General features: G+C 43.5%; 1 protein-coding gene across 2 annotated transcripts in view; it reads right to left on the bottom strand.

Moving 5' to 3' along the window:
• Nucleotides 1-23,997, bottom strand: part of LOC126161987 (uncharacterized) — a 277,453-nt gene that overhangs the window by 91,236 nt on the left and 162,220 nt on the right. For both annotated transcript variants that reach the window (XM_049918189.1, XM_049918188.1), the window contains exon 3: nucleotides 4,626-4,769. In XM_049918189.1, the coding sequence (XP_049774146.1) occupies nucleotides 4,626-4,769 (144 nt within the window). The remainder of the gene's footprint in view (nucleotides 1-4,625; nucleotides 4,770-23,997) is intronic.

Raw genomic sequence — 23,997 nt, forward strand, 5'->3', positions numbered from 1 at the left:
GCTTGCACAGGATAGAGTAGCATGGAGAGCTGCATCAAACCAGTCTCAGGACTGAAGACCACAACAACAACAAGCATCTTAGCAATCTATGCAACCGTTGTAGTCCAATAGGTCCAGCTGACTTCATCATCTCCACACTTATTTCATCTATCCCAGGTGTTTGTTGTTGTTACTTAGGGAGTGCCCTACGCAACCTTTCACGCAGGTGGAACGTCAGCAGGTAGGAGAAGATACACATTAACTGAGCTTACTAGAACACGACCTGTATCGGTGGAATAACCTACGACATGTGTGATGATCAAGCGAAAGGAGAGCAGCGGCGCATCCTTCTGCATCGTGCTACGTAGCACATTTTTTTTCCGCGTTGTATTGCTACTGCGTAGAATAATTTCGGGATTATTTGTTTTCTTTACTTAGTGCACGATGCGGTGCTAGTAGCATGTATTCTAGGTGTGGCATAAAAAAAAAGTCCCATTACTGATTCCCTCTCACCAGTCCTGATCCCCTAACGGCGAGAGGAATACCACGGCCAGGCGTCGAGTTGTTACCCCTGTCCACTCTGCACTCCTCCACCACACGCGCTATCCATCCCATGTATAAAAAAAAAGGCATTTGGCAGTGGAGCAAGGAACCTGTGTTCGAATCCCAAGTGCGTTCAATTTTTTCATTTGTGTTTTTTCCGTTTCAAAATTGGTGGGCGTAGGAGAGTTAATAAGGTAAGTAAATCAATAGCAAATAATAACAAGGTCACGAAATAAATATCTCGAACAAATTGGATTAGTAAATTCAGTCCTGGTCGCTGTTATATATCCTCCATTTCTTTCGAATAACTAGATGGATGATACCTGCCATATGAACATTCGAAGCAAATATGCTCACGGCACCAAGAACATCTGATGAATGCACTACTCATGAAATTACACTGTTCCTTTGGAAGATTCGGTGGAAAACAGACTTTGTATACATTTAAAAAGATTTAATTTTGGGAATCAGTTGGATACGTTCCACGCATACGATAACATTACCTGAAAAATCGATGCTGAAACAAGATTATGAGTTATGCTGTAAGTCATCATCGACGCGGATGTGTAATTCCGGCTGCGTTTCCAGAAGCGCATTAAAACTTTGAAGCCTCGAAATGAAGTTTTTAACTTATGATAAAAATAAAGATCATATCGCTGGCACGTAGGTTTGCAATATGGCGGTATTACCTTGTTATAAGCAACATGCGGTTTTAAAATCTTCTCAAGGTCAGTTTTGTAAATTGAATTTGGCAATTTCCCGGATTTGGAGGAAGTGTCGTAAACCTTTTTAATGAGTTTATGTATATTATCAGCTATGACAAGAGACCGTTTTTCTTCTTTATGCAATAAAGTATGTTGAACACTCGTCTTCGAAGCACTCTCACTCAGAATTGTTTTGACGTAACGAGGCTTCAAATATTAATTATTTACTAATCTAAGTAGTTTGAGATTTTTTTTCCCTGCGTTTTATTATTCCTTATTGATTTAAGCACCTTATTTACCTGCTATTCCTACCACTTTTAAAACGGTAGAACTACAAATGAAAAAAATGAATGTAGGGCGTAGTTGCTCTGTAGCCAAATGCCTTGGTCGCTACGCCAGTGGCACTTTCATTGCACGGCATTAGCATGACAGGTAGGGCTACAAAAGCGGCATTCAAAAAAGTTTTTTCCCTCGATTCCTAGAAAAATTTTCTTTTGCGGACTCCGTATACTATTATGAAAAGTGCTCAGTTTTCAATTGTCAATCGATCGTGTCGGTTCTGAGGTGATTGTGCGTCATGAACTTTAGGGGTGGTTTTCTGAAAAATTGGGGAGGGGGAGAACTGAACCAAAATATTTTAAGAATTTTTAATTGTACTCAAGCGACCTGCCACAAATGAACCGAATTGGTTGGTCGTGTCTGAGGCCTTCCCCTTGTGATCATGTCAATGTCATCAGCGGAACTTAACGACTGATATCCCTTCACCTTGAATCGTAATCCCACTCCTGAATCTTCGTACCCGAAGACTGGAATGTTGCACAGGTCACACCAATATTCAAGAAAGGTAGTAGGAGTAATCCACTAAATTACAAATGGTTCAAATGGCTCTGAGCACTATGGGACTTAACTTCTAAGGTCATCAGTCCCCTAGAACTTAGAACTACTTAAACCTAACTAACCTAAGGACGTCACACACATCCATGCCCGAGGCAGGATTCTAACCTGCGACCGTAGCGGTCGCTCGGTTCCAGACTGTAGCGCCTAGAACCTTCGGCTACTCTGGCCGGCCACTAAATTAGATGCCCACGTCGTTAACGTCGATATGCAGCAGGATTTTAGAACATTTATTGTGCTCGAACATTATGAATTACCTCGAAGAAAACGGTCTATTGACACACAGTGAACATGGGTTTAGAAAACATCGTTCTTGTGAAACACAACTAGCTCTTTATTCACATGAAGTGCTGAGTGCTATTGACAAGGGATTTCAGATCGATTCCGTATTTCTGATTTTCCGGAAGGCTTTTGACACTGTACCACACAAGCGGCTCGTAGTGAAATTGCGTGCTTATGGAATATCGTCTCAGTTATGTGACTGGATCTGTGATTTCCTGTCAGAGAGGTCACAGTTCGTAGTAATAGACGGAAAGTCATCGAGTAAAACAGAAGTGATTTCTGGCGTACCCTAAAGTAGTGTTACAGGCCCTTTGCTGTTCCTTATCTATATAAACGATTTGGGAGACAATCTGAGCAGCCGTCTTCGGTTGTTTGCAGATGACGCTGTCGTTTATCGACTAATAAAGTCATCAGAAGATCAAAACAAACCGCAAAACGATTTAGAAGAAATATCGGAATGGTGCGAAAATGGGCAGTTGACCTTAAATAACGAAAAGTGTGAGGTCATCCACATGAGTGCTAAAAGGAACTCGTTAAACTTCGGTTACACGATAAATCAGTCTAATAAAAAAGCCGTAAATTCAACTAAATACCTAGGTATTACAATTACGAACAACTTCAATTGCAAGAAAATGTTGTGGGGAAGGCTAACCGAAGACTGCGTTTTATTGGCAGGAGACTTAGAAAATGTAACAAACCTACTAAGGAGACTACCTACGCTACGCTTGTCCGTCCTTTTTTAGAATACTGCTGCGCGGTGTGGGATCCTTACCAGATAGGACTGACGGAGTACATCGAAAAAGTTAAAAGAAATGCAGCACGTTTTGTATTATCGCTAAATATGGGAGAGTGTCACAGAAATGATACAGGATTTGGGATGGACATCATTAAAAGAAAGGCGATTTTCGTTGCGACGGAATCTTCTCACGAAAATCCAATCACCAACTTTCTCCTCTGAATGCGAAAATATTTTGTTGACACCGATCTACATAGGGAGGAACGATCACCACGATAAAATAAGGGAAATCAGAGCTCTTACGGAAAGATATAGGTGTTCATTCTTTCCTCGCGCTATACGATATTGGAATAATAGAGAATTGTGAAGGTGGTTCGATGAACTCTCTGCCAGGCACTTGAATGTGATTTGCAGAGTATCCATGTAGATGTAGATGTCTTTTACTTCCGTCATTGTTTGTTCGACGAACAAATTGAACGGTAATGGCGAAAGACTGCATCTCTGTCTTACACCTTTTTTAATCCGAGCACTTCATTTTTATTCTTGCATTATTATTGCCGCGTCTTGATTTTTGTACATATTTTATATTTTCAGTCTTTCCCTACAGTTTACTCCTATTTTTCTGAAAATTACGAACATTTGGCACCATTTTACGTCGTCGTATACTTTCTCTAGGTGGACAGGTCCTCTGAACTCCTACATAATGAAACAAGTTACTTTTTAGGGTTCCATACATCAGTCGGTAAAAACGAAACCCTTATAGGACCACTTTGTTGCTCGTCTATCTGTATGTCCATCCATCATTTAAAACCTTATTTTCTCAGGAATGGTTTGACGTATGTAGTTGAACTTTACGTCACTTAGTAAGGTCTATAGTTTCTTGGCAGTGTAATAAATGAAAGCTTCTAAGTCAGTGCAGTGAAGAAATACGGCCATTTGTATCACATATTTTGATAATCGCAGACTCATTCATCGAATCCTGTAGGGTACTGCCCGCTGACCTAGAACAATGAAATTGGACGAGAACCAAAGTTTCACAGTAGAAGTAAAGGGAAAAGTTTGATAATCCTTAATTTGTAATTATATCACACTCTCTGTCTGACCGTCTGTCAAGACCCTTTTTTCTCAGTAATGGGTAGAGTATATCTTGCCTGTATCGATATCGATAACAAGCAAAGATCGTCGTTATTCTTTATCCTCAGGATGGATGAATTATCTGTATACATAGTTTTATTTGCACGGAACCCTCGATGCGCAAGTCCTACTCCTCATTACGCGTATTGTTTTCATTTCTTCTCTCTCAACTTTAATTTCCTATCCAAATTTGTCCTCGGTTTCTCTTGCTTCCTGGTCTGTGTGCAGATTGATCGTATCCTGCTAGACTGTCTCACTCCCTCGTCAGCTGCTGCCCCCGCCCCCCTCTCACGCGCTTCGGCTGTCGTAACCGCAGTCTGGTTCGTGTGCAGGTTACGCAGAGCGGCCGCTACCTGTATGAGGGTGCGCGCTCGGTCCGGCGAGAGGGCGGCGACGGTCTTGATGAGCTCGTGCACCGTGATGTCCTCCGGCAGGTCCTCCACAGCCCTCGCCAGCTGCTCCTTCCAGTCCTCCGGCACCGTCGACTGGCTCGACCTCTGCAACCACAGCGCCACCATTTGCTTACAATAGAGCCGTACAGGGCAGGTTCTGCGCGAATGGCACACCTACCTTCTGCGAACATCTTATCAAACTGTACGTAGGTTTAATAAAAATGAACCATCATCGAAAAATATTACCGGAACGCACTATATTGTTGGCAAATATTGCACGTAACCAATAAAATGTATCATATCAAATTGTATACACCACCTATGAGGGGCGTTCAATAACTAATGCAACACTTTCTTTTTTCTGAAAGCACGTTGGTTTTAGCCAAGATTAAACTACACCATATAATTCTCCACACTTTTGACTACAAATCCTTATTTTTCAGCATAATCTCTGTACAATACGACGGCCGTACGCCACCTTATTAGAAGGGCCTGTGAGACCATATGGTCGACGTCGGAGCCGATGTCTTGCTGCATCATTAACCTCCCCAGTATCTACGTACTACTTCCCGCGCATTGTATCCTTCATTGCGTCAAAAAGATGGAACACGGAAGGTGCGAGATACGGGCTGTTGGGTGGATGAGGAAGAGCAGTCCACTGAAGTTTCGTTAGCTCCTCTCGGTTGCGCAGACTTGTTTCAAGCCCTGCGTTGTCATGGAGAAGGAGACGTTCGTCTGCATTTTTGTGGCGACGAATACGCTGAAGTCCGACACTACAGGAGTCACAGCTGTGTGTGGCCAGCCGGTTCACGGAGATCGTCCCAGGTTTGTTGCGATGATTACAAAAGCCTCGCTCAACGACTCGTCGTGCTTTTGTTCACTGCCAAGTGTCCGTAGATATCCTGCAAGCGCCGACGAACATCTGCAATGCTCAAAAGAAAAAAAATCTCAATGACAGCTGTCTACTTGGAACGCATATCCATTACAGACGCCATTTTGAAGGCAACGTATAGTGCCGCCACCTACTGAAACTTCGTGAAACTATTGGGGCTAAAACGGAAATATTTCACCATGTCTCAAAACAAATTACAAATTTTTTCAACCCAAATTATCCGAGAAAAAAATGCTGCATTACTTACTGAACGCGCCTCGTAAAGGAATTGAAAGTAAAAAGAAAAAGCCTTGTTGTTTGTGGCAGCCACTGCAAAATGGTTTAGTGTGTTGTATAGTAAAAAAAGATGTTATTTGCTCCTCGTAAATTATTAATAGCTCACAAATAAGTAAGCTCACTGGACAAAAAATTAGTCACGCCTAGAGAAATCATTTAATAGCATATAATTCCGTCCCTGGACTTCATTAACAGCCTGGATTCCGTTTGGAACTGAATTCACAAAGTTGTGCAGATTCAGCGTATCCATATACGACATTCGCTGACGATTGGATCGTGCAATTCCACCAAACTGGGGGCGTTTTACCCGCTGTTGCAACATATTCTACAGATTTTCTGTAGGGTTCAAGTCAGGTAATTTTGCAAGTCACTCGAGATGTAATACGGTGGGAGTGTTCAGAAAACCAGACACATATTCTTCCAGCCCGATGAACTATGCTGTTGTTATCTTTCGTGCCTGCATGACCAATGGCCTCTTTTGAGATGACCGACTCGAAATGTTTATTACATGCAGTTCACGTCGCAGTGTTCTCTCGCCAACAAGTGTGGATGGACTTTCATTCACTGCCTGCATAAATACCTGTCGGGCTTGGAAGTGTTTCTGTGTCACAAGCCGTGAAACGTGTCTCCGGTCCCTCTCAGTCAGGGTCTTTCTCCGACAACAACTATGACGACTTGGTTTCATTGCCACGTGTGTTACACCACTTCTTACAGGCTTGTTGAATAGTCCGCAGCAAAACTCCAGCATATCCAGCAACTTCATACGTCCTACGGCCATGGGCACGGTCAAACACAATTTTACCTTTTTGCCACTCCGACATTTTCTTATATTTACCCATGTTTACGAACACTGTCTGCTTGAAACACAACTGTCTCACTGATCGCTAGTGCCTTATGATCACGGAGGGGCTGTGCGCTATCGGTTGAGCACGTGACTCGATCACTGTGCCATCTGTAAAGGGTTAACAGTTCATCTGCGCATGCACGCTGGAGTGACTAATTTTTCTTGCGGTGACCTTATGTTTGTCGTGTACTTATACATTCCGTCTTTTGCAACTGAATGTTTATTTTATTTTGGACCAAACACGTTTCGAATATTCATACTAAGCAGCACCAGCGGTCTATAATATAAAGAAAATTATTAAATTATACATATCTTATCAAGAAATATGTAGTGTTTCTTGGCAGCATAATTTAATTATCTAACTATTTACAAATACACTGCTGGCCACCGTAAATGCAACACCAAGAAAGACAAGAGGTAGCACAATAAAATTTATTTTGTAGATAACATGTTGACCAAGTATCAAATGATTACGTTTACAGACGTCTGTGACATGTGGTTCCTGCCAGAATCAGTAGCCAGAGTAGCCGCCATTGTTGGAGATCACCGCTGCCACACGTCTCGGCATTGAGTCAAAGAGACGTTGGATGTGTTCCTGGGGTACAGCAGCCCAAGCAGCTTCCACACGTTGCCAAAGATCATCTGGTGTGGCAGCTGGGGATGTAATCTGGGTCACTCGTTGAGCAACCATGGACCACATGTTTTCTATCGGCGAAAGATCCGGAGAGCGAGCCGGCCAGGGAAGAAATTCAATCTGGTTATTGACGAAGAATCTTTGGACAATGCGTGCCACGTGTGGTCGCGCATTATCCTGTTGAAATATGGCTGTGGCCGAGCCGTGAAGGTAAGGGAGGACAACTGGCTCCAGCACCTCGGATATGTTGCGCCGGCTATTTAAAGTACCGGCAATGCATACTAGAGGCGTGCGAGAGTAATATCCAATACCGCCCCATACCATAATACCCAGTGCAAGACCAGTGTGGCGGTGCATAAACCATCCTCTCTCCACGGTGTCTACACACTCGAATCCGACCATCGTGGTGCTGCAGACAGAAGCGTCATTCCATTCTGCCGTCCACATCCGTCTGTCATCACACCATTGGCGACGGAGACGTCTGTGGTTCTGCGTCAATGGTAGACGAAGCAATGGACGTCTTGCGGACAGACCACTCTGCTGTAAACGGCGTCGAATGGTACGCGCAGATACTGGATGATGCGTTACAGACGCAATGTGCTGTGCTATGGTTCGGGATGTCACTGAGCGATCCGTCACTGCCATGCGCACAATTTGCCTATCAGCACGAGCAGTGGTGCACCGAGGTGAATGCGATCGACCACGTCGGTCCGTCGTACCCTCCTGCATCCAACGGTCACATATCCGCATTACAGTTGTTTGGTTTCGTCCAACACCACTAGCGATTTCTTTGTATGATAATCCACAATCTCGGTAAGCCACTATCCTGCCCCTGTCGAACTCGGATACTTGATCAAAAGATGTTCGCTGTTGTCTACGAGGCATAACTGATCGCCTTGTGAAACAACCACAAGGTAAACACACGTGCCGAACGTACACTCGTCGAAATCGTCAAGCCTTAAATGGCGCTATGAGGTGGCGCCACAGGCGCGCGTGATGTGCGTCTGCGCTGAAATTCTAATCAGTTGCATATCTTATCGCTGCAAACTCATGGTGTAAATTTCACTTGATTCGTATGCTTCCTTCAGGGTGTTGCATTTACGGTGGCCAGCAGTGTACATGGTCGCCATTTATCACTTACGTTCATTTTTCTATTCTCACAACCGTATATTCCGGAAGACAGTATTAGAGAACTTTATCAGCACAGACTCCAAGAAAAGCTTACTTCACTACAAGTCAATAAAGACATCGATATAGAATGGAATAATAATAAGACCTGCATCATAGAAGCATCCTCAGAAGCACTCGGTAAAAGGAAGAAAACAGATGGGAAAAGTCGATTCTGAATTTGCAACGCAGGAATTAAAGATGCCATTGAAGAAAAACAGGTAGCTTATTTGAAATTTGAGGGATACAAACATCAGAGAACCAGGAAGCATACAAAATATAAAGGAACGCTGCGAAATAAACAGTGTACAAGACACACCACGAGGTATCGTATATGTTCATAAGAGTCTTAGGACACGGCGTACATGGTAGACGGCAATGTTCATAGAAAGTCATGAAAGTCCTGAACAAGGAAGAAACAGACACTGCTTCACTGAACATTGTATTCATTTAACAATGGACAAATATTTATACAGACTTGTAGTAGACACAGAAGACCGAAGATTACACTGGAAAAAGTATGTGCAATGAAACTTTCTATCCAGTTACTATGGAGGAGCTACAAGAGGCTTTTAAAGGCATGAAGAACAGGGAAGGTACTGGAATAAATAGAGTGAATGCCGAACAGATTAAATATGGAGACTTGTCACTAGATCAAAGACTTTTACGATAAATAAATGAACTTGGGAAGAAGTGCAATATACCAGACCCTTGGTACACAGCAGAAGTAATATCTCTCTTCAAGAAAGGGAAACGCAATGATTGCAGAAACTATCATGGACTCAGTCTTCTAAACACTGTCTACAAACTACATTCAGAGATAGAAAATAACTGTATGAAGAATATCACAGAAGCTGTTATAGATTTAGATGAGATCTTTCATACACAGACAACGTGTTTGTGATTAAAATCATTATAGAAAAACAATGACAATTAGTAAATAAACCTATACGCCCTTTATCGACCTTGAGAAGACTTTTCACTGTTTGAACCGGTTTTGGAAGATTATGACCGAATGTGGATATCCTAACAGAGGTAATGAAAAGGCTTTACTGAAATGGACGCATAGTAATAATCACAGGTAGGAATCAATTTGAAGAACTGATTATAAACCAAGTTGTAAGACAAGGCTATGGACTATCACTTACCTTTTTTAATATTTACATTGCCTTCATACTTCGCAAATACAAGCGTCAAGTAAACAAACAAATTAAGATAGCGAATGAGGAATACCTGAATGTGCTTCTGTTTGCAAGTGGTGTCATTATTATGCAAAAGAATGAAGATGACCTCCAAACATCAGTGTATTGACTGAACGACATATGTAAGAAACAGAACTTAAAAAATTTCTAGTAATAAAACGAAATGAATGTCTTTCCGAGGAAAATATAAAGACAAATCAAAAATGGTTTTAGATAATTCTGTTTTAGAACAAGTCTCTCAAATCTCTTATTTAGGTTGTACTATAAGTTTTGATTTTGGTTCCGATACTGAAAATAAAATACACAAATTCCAAGCTGTAAGTGTAACTATTAGCAGAAAATCGGGCTGTAAAGTACAAAAAGAGACCATCATGAAATTTTATAAGGTGACGGCAGTTGCTGTGGTATCCTATGAAAGCAAAAGCTTGATTACCATAAAAAAACAAAGAAGTAAAATTCGAACAGCAGGATGAGGTTCTTAAAAATGACGGGGGGCTACACAAGAAGATACATGATCAGAAATTAAGGTATTAGAACACAATTAACAGTTTTCAACACGAATGAAAAAAAAAATCAAAAAGTGTCGTGAAAATTGGAGACAACGTCTCATGAGAATGCCAGGTCACAGAATTTCCTAGAAGATACTAAACTAAAAGCCGAGAGGGAAATGAAAACTGGAAGGCCTCGAAAAAGAAAGGAGTGATTTTCTTTGTGAGTTCGGAACAAGCAGCAGCCTATGCATTGAAAGAAAGCTGATGCTGATGATGACATCCGCATGGTTGTGAATAGATAGATAGTTTAAATATGCTGCCAGTAAACACTACAAATCATCTAACGAAATACACTCTAAGAAAAAAAAATATTTATTCAAGAGGAAGTGCTTCACAAATTGAACAAGTCAATAATGCGTTGGTCCACTGGCCTTTATCCAAGCAGTTATTCGAATTAGCATTGATTGATAGAGTCGTTGGATGTGCTCTGGAGGTATATCGTGCCAAATTCTGTCCAATTTGTGAGTTAGGTCGTCAAAATCCCGAGCTGGTCGGAGGGCCATGCCCATAATGCTCCAAACGTTCCCAGTTGGCGAGAGATCCGGCGACCTTCCTGGCTTAGACATGGTTTGGCAAGCACGAAGACAAGCAGTAGAAACTCTCGCTGAAATGTAAGCCCAAGATGGCTTGACATGAAGGGCAACAAAAAGGGGCGCAGAACATTGTCGACGTAAAGCTGCGCTGTAAAGTTCCGTGGATGAGAACCAAAAGGGTTCGACTATGAAAAGAAATGGCGCCCCCAACTATAACTCCTGTTTGTCGAGCCATGTGGCGGGCGGCAATCGGATTGGTATCCTATCGCTGTCTGGGACGTCCCAGACACGTCTTCGCTGAGCATTGGGGTTTAGTTCAAAGCGGGACCCATAATTGAAGACACATCTACTCCAGTCAATGAGATTCCAGGCCGAAGACGTGTCTGGAGACAACTCGGACAGAGATGGGATACCAAACTGATTATCGCCCTCTGCGCGACCCGACACCCGGGGATGATTGTCTGGGGTGCCGTTTCTTTTCACAGCAGGACCCATTTGTATGTGATCAGCGGTACCCTTACAGCACAAAGGCACGTCGACGATATTCCATATCCCGTTTTGTTGCCCTTCATAGAAATCCATCCAGAATTCACAATTCCGCGAGATAAGTCTCTACGGCTTGCATTCAGTCTTACAAAACCCTACCTTGTCCATCATCAGGTTCGCCGGATTTCTCCCAAATTGAGAACATTTGGAACATTATGGGCAGGGCTCTCCAACCACATTGAGATTTTGCCGATATAACGTGCCAGTTGGACAGACTTTGGCCTGATGTCCCACAGGATGTTACCCAACAACTCTGTCAATAAATGACAATCCGAATAACTCCTTGTTTAAGGGCCAGAGACGGACCAATGCATTATTGAATTTCTAAATTTCTGAAGCTCTTTCTCTTCAATAAATCATTCAATTTTTCTGAAACTGTAATAGTTTGGTTGTCTGTACATATGCATCACATCGTCCATGTTTGACTCTTGTAAGGATCTACGTCTATTTACGACAGTAAAAGTTCAAATAAAACAATTATCTGCGTCAGTCACTATTATTATTTCATCCCAGATGCGTTTCGAGAGCTTACACTCTCATACACAGGTGGAACGATGATATTGTGGTACATATTTGCCATCTGGATGCAGCCAGCTGTTTGTTATGGTTTCATTTTGCTACAAAAAGTATAACAAGCACTTGTTAGAGTAATGTGGCTCTAAGATTATAAATTTTAAACGGCGATAGCGTTACTTACAATCTGTTCTAGTGCACAGAACCCTGCGGTTCCTCATAAATGTATATTTTTAATTTAATTTTTCTCACAGAACACGAATCAATAACACTATCAAACTAAAGATCATAACAAGGTAAAGATGTAGAACCTTGCCTCATAGAGGCAAGAGAGAAATCTTTACATCACGTCGTAGGATAAAATGAAAAGAGCGGCTGACACAGATAGTTGTTTTATTTGAACTTTTATACACATCACTTTTGCCTAGTTCCGTCCCATTCGGGCTTAGAGTATATGTATAAAAAAATAATTCTCTTTACGTTGCAGACAATTTATAATACGGAGCAGCAATAGGTAAAACATATTCACTTGAAAACAAAATAAACTATCAGTCGTAAAAGACAAAGTTTATAACATCTATATAATGAAAATAACTGAAATAACGAGTGAACAAGAATGACTGCAGACATGGGCAATACCGCAAGTAGAAAGTATTGTGATAAACAGCACTTTCATTTGATTAAAGTTTTGTTTTGCTTAAATCGCGAAATCGTCTCTGCATACATTTTGCGAAAGTATCCTGTAATAGGAGTTGATAGGATATGCAAGCTTTTGGAATTATCTCCTTGTGAAAAACTGCTGAAGTAGAGTTTTTCCCCTTCGGCTAGTTCTGTTTTGTTCGGCCAATGAGGCGCGAGAGTGCTTGAGTGGTCCACGACGCCGACGAATTTTGAATAGACTACTCGGACGTCCTGGAGGCGGCCATGAATAATTGTAAGCTGTTCAGAGCTGATGATTGCAGTTAGCGTTTTGATGAGATCGTCACAGTTATTTGTAGTGACTATTAGTATGCAGTGTGTAAGACGTTTCCATCGAGAGATATTAATATTTGCACATTTCGCGTGTTAGTCTGGCGATGAACTGCAAGCGTGGACTTATTCGTATTGAGTCGCACGGTACTACAAACAGTCTGAGATCATAAGCTGATCACAGGACCGTGTTGAAGTTATTCAGTCTAATGCTTTATGCACTCAGTTCAGTCATCCTCTCCTATCCATCGGGTTACTTAACGCACTGTTGGAAAACGCACAGAAAACTTAAATTTCTGTCGTTGCTGTATATTCGATTCATGATGATGATGATGATATTTGGTTTGTGGGGAGCTCAACTACGTGGTCATCAGCGCCCGTATAAATTCCCAATCTATACACAGTACAGTCTCGCCACTTCCACGAATGGTGATGAAATGATAAGGACAACACAAACACCCAGTCCCCAGGCGGAAAAAATTCCGACCCAGCCAGGAATCGAACCCGGGACCCTCTGATCCTGAGGCACTAACGCTAGCCACTTTTTTGTTCGTTGAGTTTGTTCGGGGCGGACGTCCGATGACACCCGTTCACCCGTTCAGGTTCTTCATTGATCCGTTCACTCAGTCTTTTATTATAGAGGGTAGCTAACCCCCTGACCGATCACGCTGAGCTACCGTGCCGGCACCACTAGACTACGAGTTGCGGACAAATTCGATTCATGTCATTTATGTTAAAAGCCCACGTGTTGTATCCGTTGTTAGATACTATAAGTTTAATATACAGTGTTAATTCAGTATTGTGTTACACATGATGCACTCTATGGTGAAGCGATGTGCTACCCAATGTCTACCTAGCTGACGAATGATGATTGCCACACTTGAAAATACACTGCTGAAAAAAAAATCGCAACACCAAGAAGGAGTTGTGCAACATAAAAGAAAGATGGTAGTCGCGTTTTTACGTCTTAAACGTAATGTTTATTCAAGTTTCACGCCAGTCGCATAAGAGTGGCGCTACTATGAGGATGCAGATCAGGTTTGCTTTAAATAAACCCTGTATCTGTCGTGACAGCTAGCTGCCGTTGTGATTGGGGATGATGAGTTGATGCTAGTCAGGAGTGCCTTTAGGCGACAAAGACGCCATTGTCAACACCTCACTGACTGTGAACGAGGTCGTGTAATAGGGCTACAAGAAGCTGGATGTTCTTTATGCGGTTCTGCAGAAACACTTGGAAAGAACGTAGCCACTGTACATGATTGCTGGCAGCAGTGTTCGCAGGAATGCACGGTCGCAAGAAGACCGGGGTCCGGACGGCCACGTGGTAATACCGAGAGGGAAGACCATCGTGTTTGGGGTATGGCTCCGGCGCATCTTACTGCATCTGCAGTAATTTGAGCAGCACTTGGCCGTGACGCAACGGACTGTTACAAATCGGTTACTTCAAGCACAACTTCTAGCCAGACGCCCTGTAGCGTGAGGCGAAACCACAACCATTTGTGACTTCAGTGGTGTCAAGTGAGAGCTCATTGGAGGACAGGGTGTAGGTCTGTTCTGCCTTCTGATGAAAGCGGTTCTGACTCGGTGCCAGTGATGACTGTGTGTTGGTTTGACGGAGGCAGGTGAGCGTCTGCTAACAACCTGTCTGCGTGTTAGACACACTGGACCTACACCTGGAGCTGTGGTCTGCGGTGAGATTTCGTATGACAGCAGCAGCACTCTCGTGGTTATCCTACATGTATCCTGACTGCAAAACTGTACGTCAGTCTGGTGATTCGCCCTGTTGTGCTGCCATACATGGGTAACATTACAGGGGTGTTTTCTAACAGGATAGCGCTCGCTCACATACAGCTTTTGTAGCCCAATATGCTCTACAGAGTGTCGGCATGTTTCCTTGACCTGCCTGATCACCAGATCTGTCTCCAATCGAGAACATTTGGGACATCCACAGCGTCATCCACAACCAGCATTAACCGTCTCTGCGTTGACGATCCAATTGCAACAGCCAAAGAACTTCATCCCACAAACTTAGGCCTACATCTCTACGACGTAATGAATGCACATTTGCACGCTTGCATTCAACATTCTGGCGGTTACACCAATTATTAGTCTACCAGCATTTCACATTTGCAATGGTTTATCTTGAGCTTACATTAACCTGTGGTCTTGCGATGTTAACAAATTAAATGTGTTACCTGGTCAAACGTATTGCCGAAGTTTCATTACTCTATATTAATTACTTTTTGGTGTTGCCATTTTTTTCCGGCAGTGTATTTTTATTAGTTTAGTAGCTTAAAACAGCAAACTGCAATTTTTATTACTGTTAAATGTAGAATGGTACAGATGGACTCAACACATCTTCAAGGTGGGCTGATGATAGCAGATTTCCACCGTGTGTAGCGATCCTGCTCTCTCGGCGAGCGCGGAGTGGCCGCGCGGTTAGAGGCGAAGTGTCACTGAACGCGCGGCACCTCCCGTCGCAGGTTCGAGTCCTCCCTCGGGCATGGGTGTGTGTGCTGTTCTTAGCATAAGTTAATTTAAGTAGTGTGTAAGCCTAGGGACCGATGACCTTAGCAGTTTGGTCCCTTAGCAATACACACACATTTAAACATTTTGTCTCGGCGATTATCCTGTGCCGGCCGGTGTGGCCGAGCGGTTCTAGGCGCTTCAGTCTGGAACCGCGCGACCGCTACGGTCGCAGGTCAGAATCCTGCCTCGGGCATGGATGTGTGTCATGTCCTTAGGTTAGATAGGTTTAAGTAGTTCTAAGTTCTAGGGGGCTGATGACCTCAGATGTTAAGTCCCATAGTGCTCAGAGCCATTAGAACCATTTGATTATCCTGTGGTTCGGCATCCCGGGTTGGAGAATCTGGACGCGACATCAAATAAAGAACGCACCGTGACAATGCGGTTGATGTTACCAGAAGAAAGAGAACAAGACTTATGACTGAAAGAGATATAAGCATTCTTTTGTTATATCTCGTGCTGTCAAGTTGATATTTACATTGAGGATGAGAGATTATTGTGGAGTTCCTCATAAAGAGATGTGAACTTTGAGAGTTAATGAATATGAAACCAACAATATACGTCACAGTTATTGGAGTAGAGCCGTGTCCATTTACTGGGTTATATATATGGTAAACTAGGTACAGTACTTGCAGCGCTTACTGCAGAATTTCGAAACGAAATCCGAGCTCTTCAAGACTGGTGGTTGTGAAGCGATAAAAATGTAAGCAAACTAATATCTAGAAGATATAGGTCACGAACAAATTAATTATCTACAATGACGGGAACAGCACAACTTCTGAATCATTAAATTAATTTTAATGCATAAATAATGAATCACATGTTACCAGCACCGCCTTGACGATAAAAAAAACACGACACACCACGAAGGGGTTATGCTTACTGGTCACAAATTGATATTCATAGAGGTATTGATGGAAAATGCAGAAATGTAAACTTTAGCAGTCGGTGGATGAAGGCGACTCTGCAGCGCAATTTCAGGGCGCAGCTCAAATGTTCAAATGGTTCAAATGGCTCTAAGCACTATGGGACTTAACATCTGAGGTCATCAGTCCCCTAGAAATTAGAACTACTTAAACCTAACTAACCTAAGGACATCACACACATCCATGCCCGAGGCAGGATGCGAACCTATGACCGTAGTAGCAGCGCGGTTACGGACTGAAGCGTCTAGAACCGCTCGGCCACAGGGGCCGGCCATAGCGCAGCTGGTAAGGATAGTATATAAGGGGGATATCGATACTAGGGCATAAAGTATTGGCAAATTTCATTCCGTGTATTCAATTGGATAATAACTGTGCCTCACACACAGGCAGAGCAAGATACCCAGTTGTCAGCATTTGAGAGAGGACGAGTGATTGGGCTCAAAGAAGCCAGCTGGAGTGATCGGCGAATCACTTGAATAGGAGCGATATTATTATTCGACGATTTTGGCAGGGATGGGTGAACCATGGCCAAACATAGCACCAAGGAGGAAGCGCTCGACCTAGAGGGACGATAGAGCGTGAGAATCGAGCATTCAGAGAGGCATACAGAGCCCCGGATTCATCATTATCACCCATGTGACGTGCAATTGGTGCTTCAGCGACCATAATGACGATTAATATGCGGCTCACTGAAAGGGGGCTGAGCTCAAGGCGCCCCTTGCGCCTGCTACCATTGACCTCTGTAAACCAACAAGCCCGTTTGCAGTGGCGTCGGGCACACTCGGCCTGGAACTCATTGAATTGAGTAGAATTGTCTTCAGTGATGAGTCCCGCTTCGATCTGAGCCCCAATGACCAGCGAAGACGTGTTTGGAGACGCCCTCAACAACCAGGTTGTCGTCCGCCATACCGCCCGACAAACGAACTTGATGATCAGGGATACAGTTTCTTTTCATAGCTGAACCCCTTTGGTTGTCATCTGCGGTACCTTGACTATACTATATTCTACGCCCCGTTTTGTTGTCCGTCAGGGCAAGCCATCCTGGGTTTACATTTACCAAGATAATGCCCACCCACGCACGGCGAGAGTTTATACTGCTTGTGTTCGTGTTTGCCAGACCCTACGTTGCCCAGCAAGGTCGACGGATCTCTCCCAAATTTAGAACGTGTGGAGCAATATGTTCAGAGCCCTCCAACCAGCTCGAAGTTGTGACGATGTAACGCACCAATTGCACAGAATTTGGTACAATATCCCTCATCAAGACATCCAACAACTCTATCAATCAGTGCAAAGCCGAATAACTACTTGCATAAGGGTCATAGGTGGACCAGCGCGTTGGTGACTTGCTCTATTTGTGAAGCTCTTTCTCTTGAAGAAATCAACCAATTTTTCTGAAATTGTTATCATTTGTTTATCTTGTACATATACATCGCGTATTCCGATTTCCGTACGTTTCGGATAATTCCTTCATAGCGCATCGTATTTTTTTTTTGTGATGTAGAGTGTATGTTACTCTCTCCACCTATAATTTCCAAGTTTCGAAAGGTGACTTTTGCCAGTGATGCTGGGACGAAGCTTTGCTGTGGCAAATTTTTGTGTCATGTATGTTCTTCTCATGCAATAATTTGTGTAGAACATTGTAGAAAAACATACAACTTTTGCAGTGGTGAGTGTAGGTTTTGCACTTGAGCGAGTTATTATTTAGTCACTTCAGTGAAGTGTTTTCTATGGTAGATCATGCAGAGGTTAAACTATCGCGATTACAGTCAAAGGAAATCATATCTTTACACCGAGCTATCTAGAAGAGAACCGCATTACATTCTGTAGTTCTGAGAGGGTTTTAAGAATGATTACAGAACTTTTCATATTCGATTGTACTAGTTACGGATATAAAAATTTTGCGTTGCGTAGAACTTCCGTGTGTGATACTGTGTTCATTTTTTTAGATTTATTCTCAGTCAGATAGTGTTTTAAAGTTGATTAGTGGATCATGAATATTCATACAACAGAGCACAACTTCAATCAGTGCTTAATGAATTCGCTCATCTTAATAGACCGGTCACAACACAGTACATAACTTGTAAAGTAACATGAAGTAAAGGCGTGTTTCCCGATCTTCTACTGAGTTGTTGTTCCCGTTTACTGCACAGTATTTTGACGACCGACCCAGCCGCCTTCTTCAGGAGCCGTGAGTTGTGCTGTTGTATGTACTCGCTGCCTGACTCCAATCAGTCTGTGAGCTACTACATTAATCTCGCTCCGCTATTTCTTGACGAGTTCGAATCTCGATATTCTCGACGCCCTCTGATGTTCTTTTGTTTTTCAGAGCTCGCACTGGTATTCCGTGAAAGGCAAGATCTCTCGCCGTTTTCCTACTGTGTGATGGCCGGCGAGTTTTTAAGAAACTTGAGTGCCAGACCACATGCGATATTTAAATTGAAATCTCCGTCCCTGTTTATTAAGTTTTCTGACATATTTATATCGATATACTTCTTAGTTATACTGTCCCAGAAACTTGAAGTTTCCACCACGATACTCATCTCATTGTATTTCATTTCATGTATCCGTGATGTTCATCACATCTCTCCTTCACAGCTATGATAGTCCGCCCATCGCAAGACGTGCCACGTTCGCATGGAATGACCTAAAGACCTAGATCGTCTTTAACATTACAAAGATACTTTTTATCGCAGTTGAAGGGAGCAAAAACTCGTTGGATGCCATGTTTCTGTAGGAGTCTACCGGTCTACTGGTCCAGCATAAGGAAGATACACGATTTTTTGATTCTCTTGCTCGGTCTCAGTTTCAACCTCTTTCTCAGGCGTTCTTGACTTTGATAGCATCGCCAATTCAATTTGATGTTTTGAGTATCTGTGCTTTGGAACACTATTCGTACGTGTTGTAATTCTTCAGCAAGACTGTCCTCGTCTCATACTGTTCAAGATTTATGAACCAAAGTCTTTAGCAACGAATATGTTTGTTATGGATGGTGATGGCTCGAGGCATGGAAATAGAAGTCAGTGCGCAAAGGTTTTCTGCTTACACTGTGCACCAGGACTACATCCATTCTTCTCTTCACTAACACATCGTGGAACGGCAGTTGGCCGTCTTTTTCAACTTCAATCGTGAATTTCGTATTAAGAATATAGGTGTCCAGTCTCAGACTCCTGCAGTCGTTAGGAGAGAAATGGCTGGGATGTAGTAGTAATGTTCTGGTTGTGCTTGAGAGCGCCAAGAAGACATCACCGACAATACCACATTTATTAGGCAGTAATGTAGGAATGTCTTCCAAAGCGGCGCACCGCAGCCGGGATGGCGGTGCAGTGACTTGTCAGCTGTGGAAAGCCAACTCGTGCTCAACTTGTAGTACCAACAGCATACCAAAACGTTGGGTGGTGGCTGCTTCGTCACGAGAGGGCTGTCGATCTACAGAATCCGGTGGTCTCCAGCTCTGCATATTGATCTTCAAAGTGCTCTCATTGATGTCGAAGATTTGCACTCAAGAGTCTCGGCCCAGGTCCAGCTGAAGTACCAGCTGGCTCACAGGGGTCGGCTCTCAATCCCTGTTTAGGACACAGGAGACAGCAGCTTTGGTGTCTGCCACAGGAACGGGATGAGCAGCAGCAGCGTCCCTACTTTCGAAGGCAGATGATGGACAGTGTCCAGGTCACTCAGGTCAAGCTTTCAGCAGGCCTGCAGGCTGATGGCAGCCTCTGTACCCCATCAGTGTGACCTTACAAGTTAGCAATGCAGCTGGCAGCAGCGGTGTCCTTCCAGCAGGACTTGTGGTTCTATAGAAGATCGAAGACACCTAGGTGTGCTGAGGGTGACCTACACAGCCTTCCTTCACACTGGATAGCTGCAACTAACACAGGGGCTGAGACTAAGCACTGGGCAGTTGGCAATAAACACTCAGCAATTAGGTACTTTTTAAGAAAGGGTGGGTTATTTATGTTGGCGTTTCCCATGCACTTTGCGGCGGTGGGGATGGCTGTGACATCATGTATCCCGGTTTTCCCTCGCTGTCAGGTCTCCTAGCGACCTCAGACTCTCACAGCTGCACCTATAAGAGGCTCTTTTCTGCTGACTCGACACCTGAATGCTTAATGTTGGATTGTGTATGGCCTTCCATACGAAACTCTTCTTTGTCACTAGTATGACGGTATCTCTCGGCTCCCAGGATGTCATTAAACCGAGCGAGGTGGCGCAGTGGTTAGCACAATGGACGCATTCGGGAGGACGACGGTTCAAACCCACGTCCGGCCATCCTGATTTAGGTTTTCCGTGATTTCCTAAATCACATCAGGCAGATGCTGGGATGGTCCTGTGAAAGGTCATGGCCGACTTCCTTCCCTAATCCGATGGGGCCGATGACCGCGCTGTTTGGTCCCCTACCCCAAATCAATCAACCAACCATGAAGGGATTATGCTTCGCTTGCAGACTTGAGCACTCGGTCATTTCCCTGTGCTGCGATAGCTTCCTTGTTTGCCGCAACTCGCTTAGCATTTCCTCCTAGCCGGCAGTCTACTGGACATTGGCACAGGCGGTTCGGCTTCCGGGAGCTGCCAATCTAGAACTTGGACGAATTTGTGGTGTCCGCTGGGGATACTATCCTGGGGAATAACAAGATGAATAAATTTTACATGTTTCATGAACTCTTGAAATTTTTTCGCTCCATGTGGCTGCACCACAAAAGTGTCATTCATATACCTACAGAAACACGTAAACTTTAACTTGGCGAATTTTATTGCCTTTACTTCAAAGTGTTCCTTGTACAGGTCCGCCATGACGAAAGATAACAGACTACCTGTAGCTACGCCATCGGACTGTTCATAATATTTCCCGTAGTACACCAACAATCATCGGAATTTTCCGCGATTAGTTTCACGGAATCTGGAAGTACACTCCTGTAAAGAGGGAGACTACATCAAAACTGAGCATAACATCCTTATCTTGAAGCCGCAATCCACTGATGCGTGTACAGTGTTCACAAGTCTCCACATATCTCTTGAGAGTGGTTTTAGGTATTTTTCCAGCTGGAATGTAGGTTATTAAATATGGCTCTTAGAGGAATTCTTTCCGTGTTCATGGTGGCAATGCTGCTCGTCTTTTAAGACAATAAATGGCATTACGTCACAAACCTGAATCATTGAAAAAGGTCAACAACTTCCTCTCGATTATATTCGTAGGGTCGACTTCTACCTGTTTTTATTTGCATGTAAGCAAGAAAAGACGTCATTTACTATTCACAGCATGAAATAATACGAAATTTATTCGCTAACTGTGAATTCTTTGATATCAGTTGTGTTAGGCATAGATGTACTGCCTATCAGTGACATGTGAAAACTTGTGCCTGACCGGTACTCGAACCCAAATTTCCTGCGTATAGCGAGTTGTCACCTTAACCACTTCGGCTACCTGTACACGCTCCCTGGACCGACCCAAACCTCCATATGTCACATTGCCTACATCCTTACGCCATAGTCCCCTGTTTGGTTCGGAGCGGGGAATGTGCACGGATAGCTAAAGTCGTTAAGGCGACCGCCCGTGATAAGGGGCAAGTGCTCGTTTGAGTCCCGATCTGGTACAATTTTTCATACGGAACTAACAGGTAGTACATCGATACGTAATACAGCTGATGTCAAGGAATTGGCAGTAGGGGAATAAATTTCGAATTATTTCATATCGCTGTGGATTGTCAGTAATGTCTGTTCTTTCAGCCATGCAAGTGAAGTATTTCAATTTATAGCGTCCCTCTTCATGTAGTTGTAACTCATGAATTTTATAATATAAAAAACATATGACAGTAATCAACATAATACAGCCAAAGATATAATAGAAAAGCAAAGTATATGGAATTACATCACGACTAATACTCTTTGTTTATGGCATATAAACTGGTTCAACTGGCTCTGAGCACTACGGGACTTAACATCTGAGGTCATCAGTTCCCTAGAACTTAGAACTACTTAAACCTAACTAATCTAAGGACATCACACACATCCATGCCCGAGGCAGGATTCGAACCTGCGACCGTAGCAGTCACGCGGTTCCGGACTGTAGCGCCTAGAACCGCTCGGCCACCGCGGCCGGCTCTGAATCCCGCTCCAGCACAAATTTTCATGTGTCACTAATAGGTAGTACTTTACAGCTAGTACAGCGGATGACAAGGAATTCGCTGTCGAATGAATTCCGAATTTATCCGTCTGTATGCAACTTCATTCAAGATCGAAAATCTTACTGTAGTCTACACGTGGCATGAGGACCGTAGCGTTGCATTTGCCGGATGACCGAACTACATTTTCCTTGTCTTTCCGCAGATTTCTCAAAGCTGCTAGTTCTCTCTTGGAGACGTTGGCTCTTAGCAATGGTGGCTTGGTAAGTGCTCCACAGGTTTCGTGGCGAACCTCTTCTGCCGCTTCTGACGGGAGTGAAGCTACATGTTCCACAGGGCTTAGGTAATTTTTTACTGCTAGCAACATAGGAGTGAGGCGAAATTTAGCCCTTTTGTAAGGATCTTCGTTGTATCCTCGTCCAGATGCCTGTAGTGATATAAATCACATTGCGGCTTTTTGCATCTTGTCTTGGCGTTTTGTGCAAGCAACTGAATTTTGCTTTTTGGCATGCAGACGTTTTCATCTGCATTGATTATACTTGTGGCCATGTAGTATTGTCAACAAATTCCCAATAATTGGCGGAGAGTTTAGTTGGCATGGCATGGAGCTGCAGATGCTTTTTCGAAGTGACATCTAGCATTCATCGAGTGTCAAGAATATTCTCACTCGTACTGGAGGTAGGCTTGTACGGCGCCTAATCCTACACTGAGCAACACAATTGAAGGGTCACTTTTTTGAAACCCATTAATTGTCTCCCATTGCGACGCAGAAGTTTGTAATCTGGATCACAGAAGCCTACAACCTTCCCCTGTAAGGGTGCAAAAGCGTTGCGCCCTGAGACGCCATCCTCGAACCCGGCTACGCTTCAAAGAACCAGATGTTGACACATGTGAAAGAAAGGCAAGAGCTCAAAAGTCCATGTGAGGTGTGAGGGTGATTAATGATGTCATATTGACACCAAGTTTCACCAAAATTATGACAACTCTTCCGTAGACGTGTTGGACGATGGGAAGATCGTCATAATCCTTCTTATCCGTGTTTCACCCCTTCTTTTGACGCCTCTGCGATAGCGGTCGGGACCACAAATGCCCACCATTGAAATAACGCACTTTTCTTGTGGGTGACCGAGGAAAGCAGTTACTGCCGCTCAGAATCGATACTAAAACGCCTTCGGATAAGGCATACATTGCTTCAGTGAAACCACCCCTTCCCTTGGGGCACTGATTCCCATATATTTCGCGGTCGAAAACGACAGTCCGCACTGTGATGAGGAACAGGACGACGATCCTGACAGCCTCTTACACTGCTGACACCCCCCTCCCACTCCTTTCTCTAAGGACATCGTGGATCGTAGGGCTACAACCCCGTTGAACACGATATGAACACTTTGGAGTGTAGCGCGACAGCAATTTTTGCTTTCGTTTACAGGGCGGAACCACTAAGAACCGTTCAGAACAATTGTTGTAGGCATCGTTGATCCAAATTTCAGACTTCTGTATAGCAGTGGGAGACAATTACGGGGTTTCGAAAGAGTGACACTTTAATTGTGATGTCCAGAGTATTCGTCGCTGGTCTGCTAATGTGATGTTTGGTTTTTGCGAACGTAGCTACAACTTGTTCATAACGACAGCTTATTA

Source organism: Schistocerca cancellata, chromosome 2, assembly GCF_023864275.1.
Source record: "Schistocerca cancellata isolate TAMUIC-IGC-003103 chromosome 2, iqSchCanc2.1, whole genome shotgun sequence".
NCBI lineage: Eukaryota > Metazoa > Arthropoda > Insecta > Orthoptera > Acrididae > Schistocerca > Schistocerca cancellata.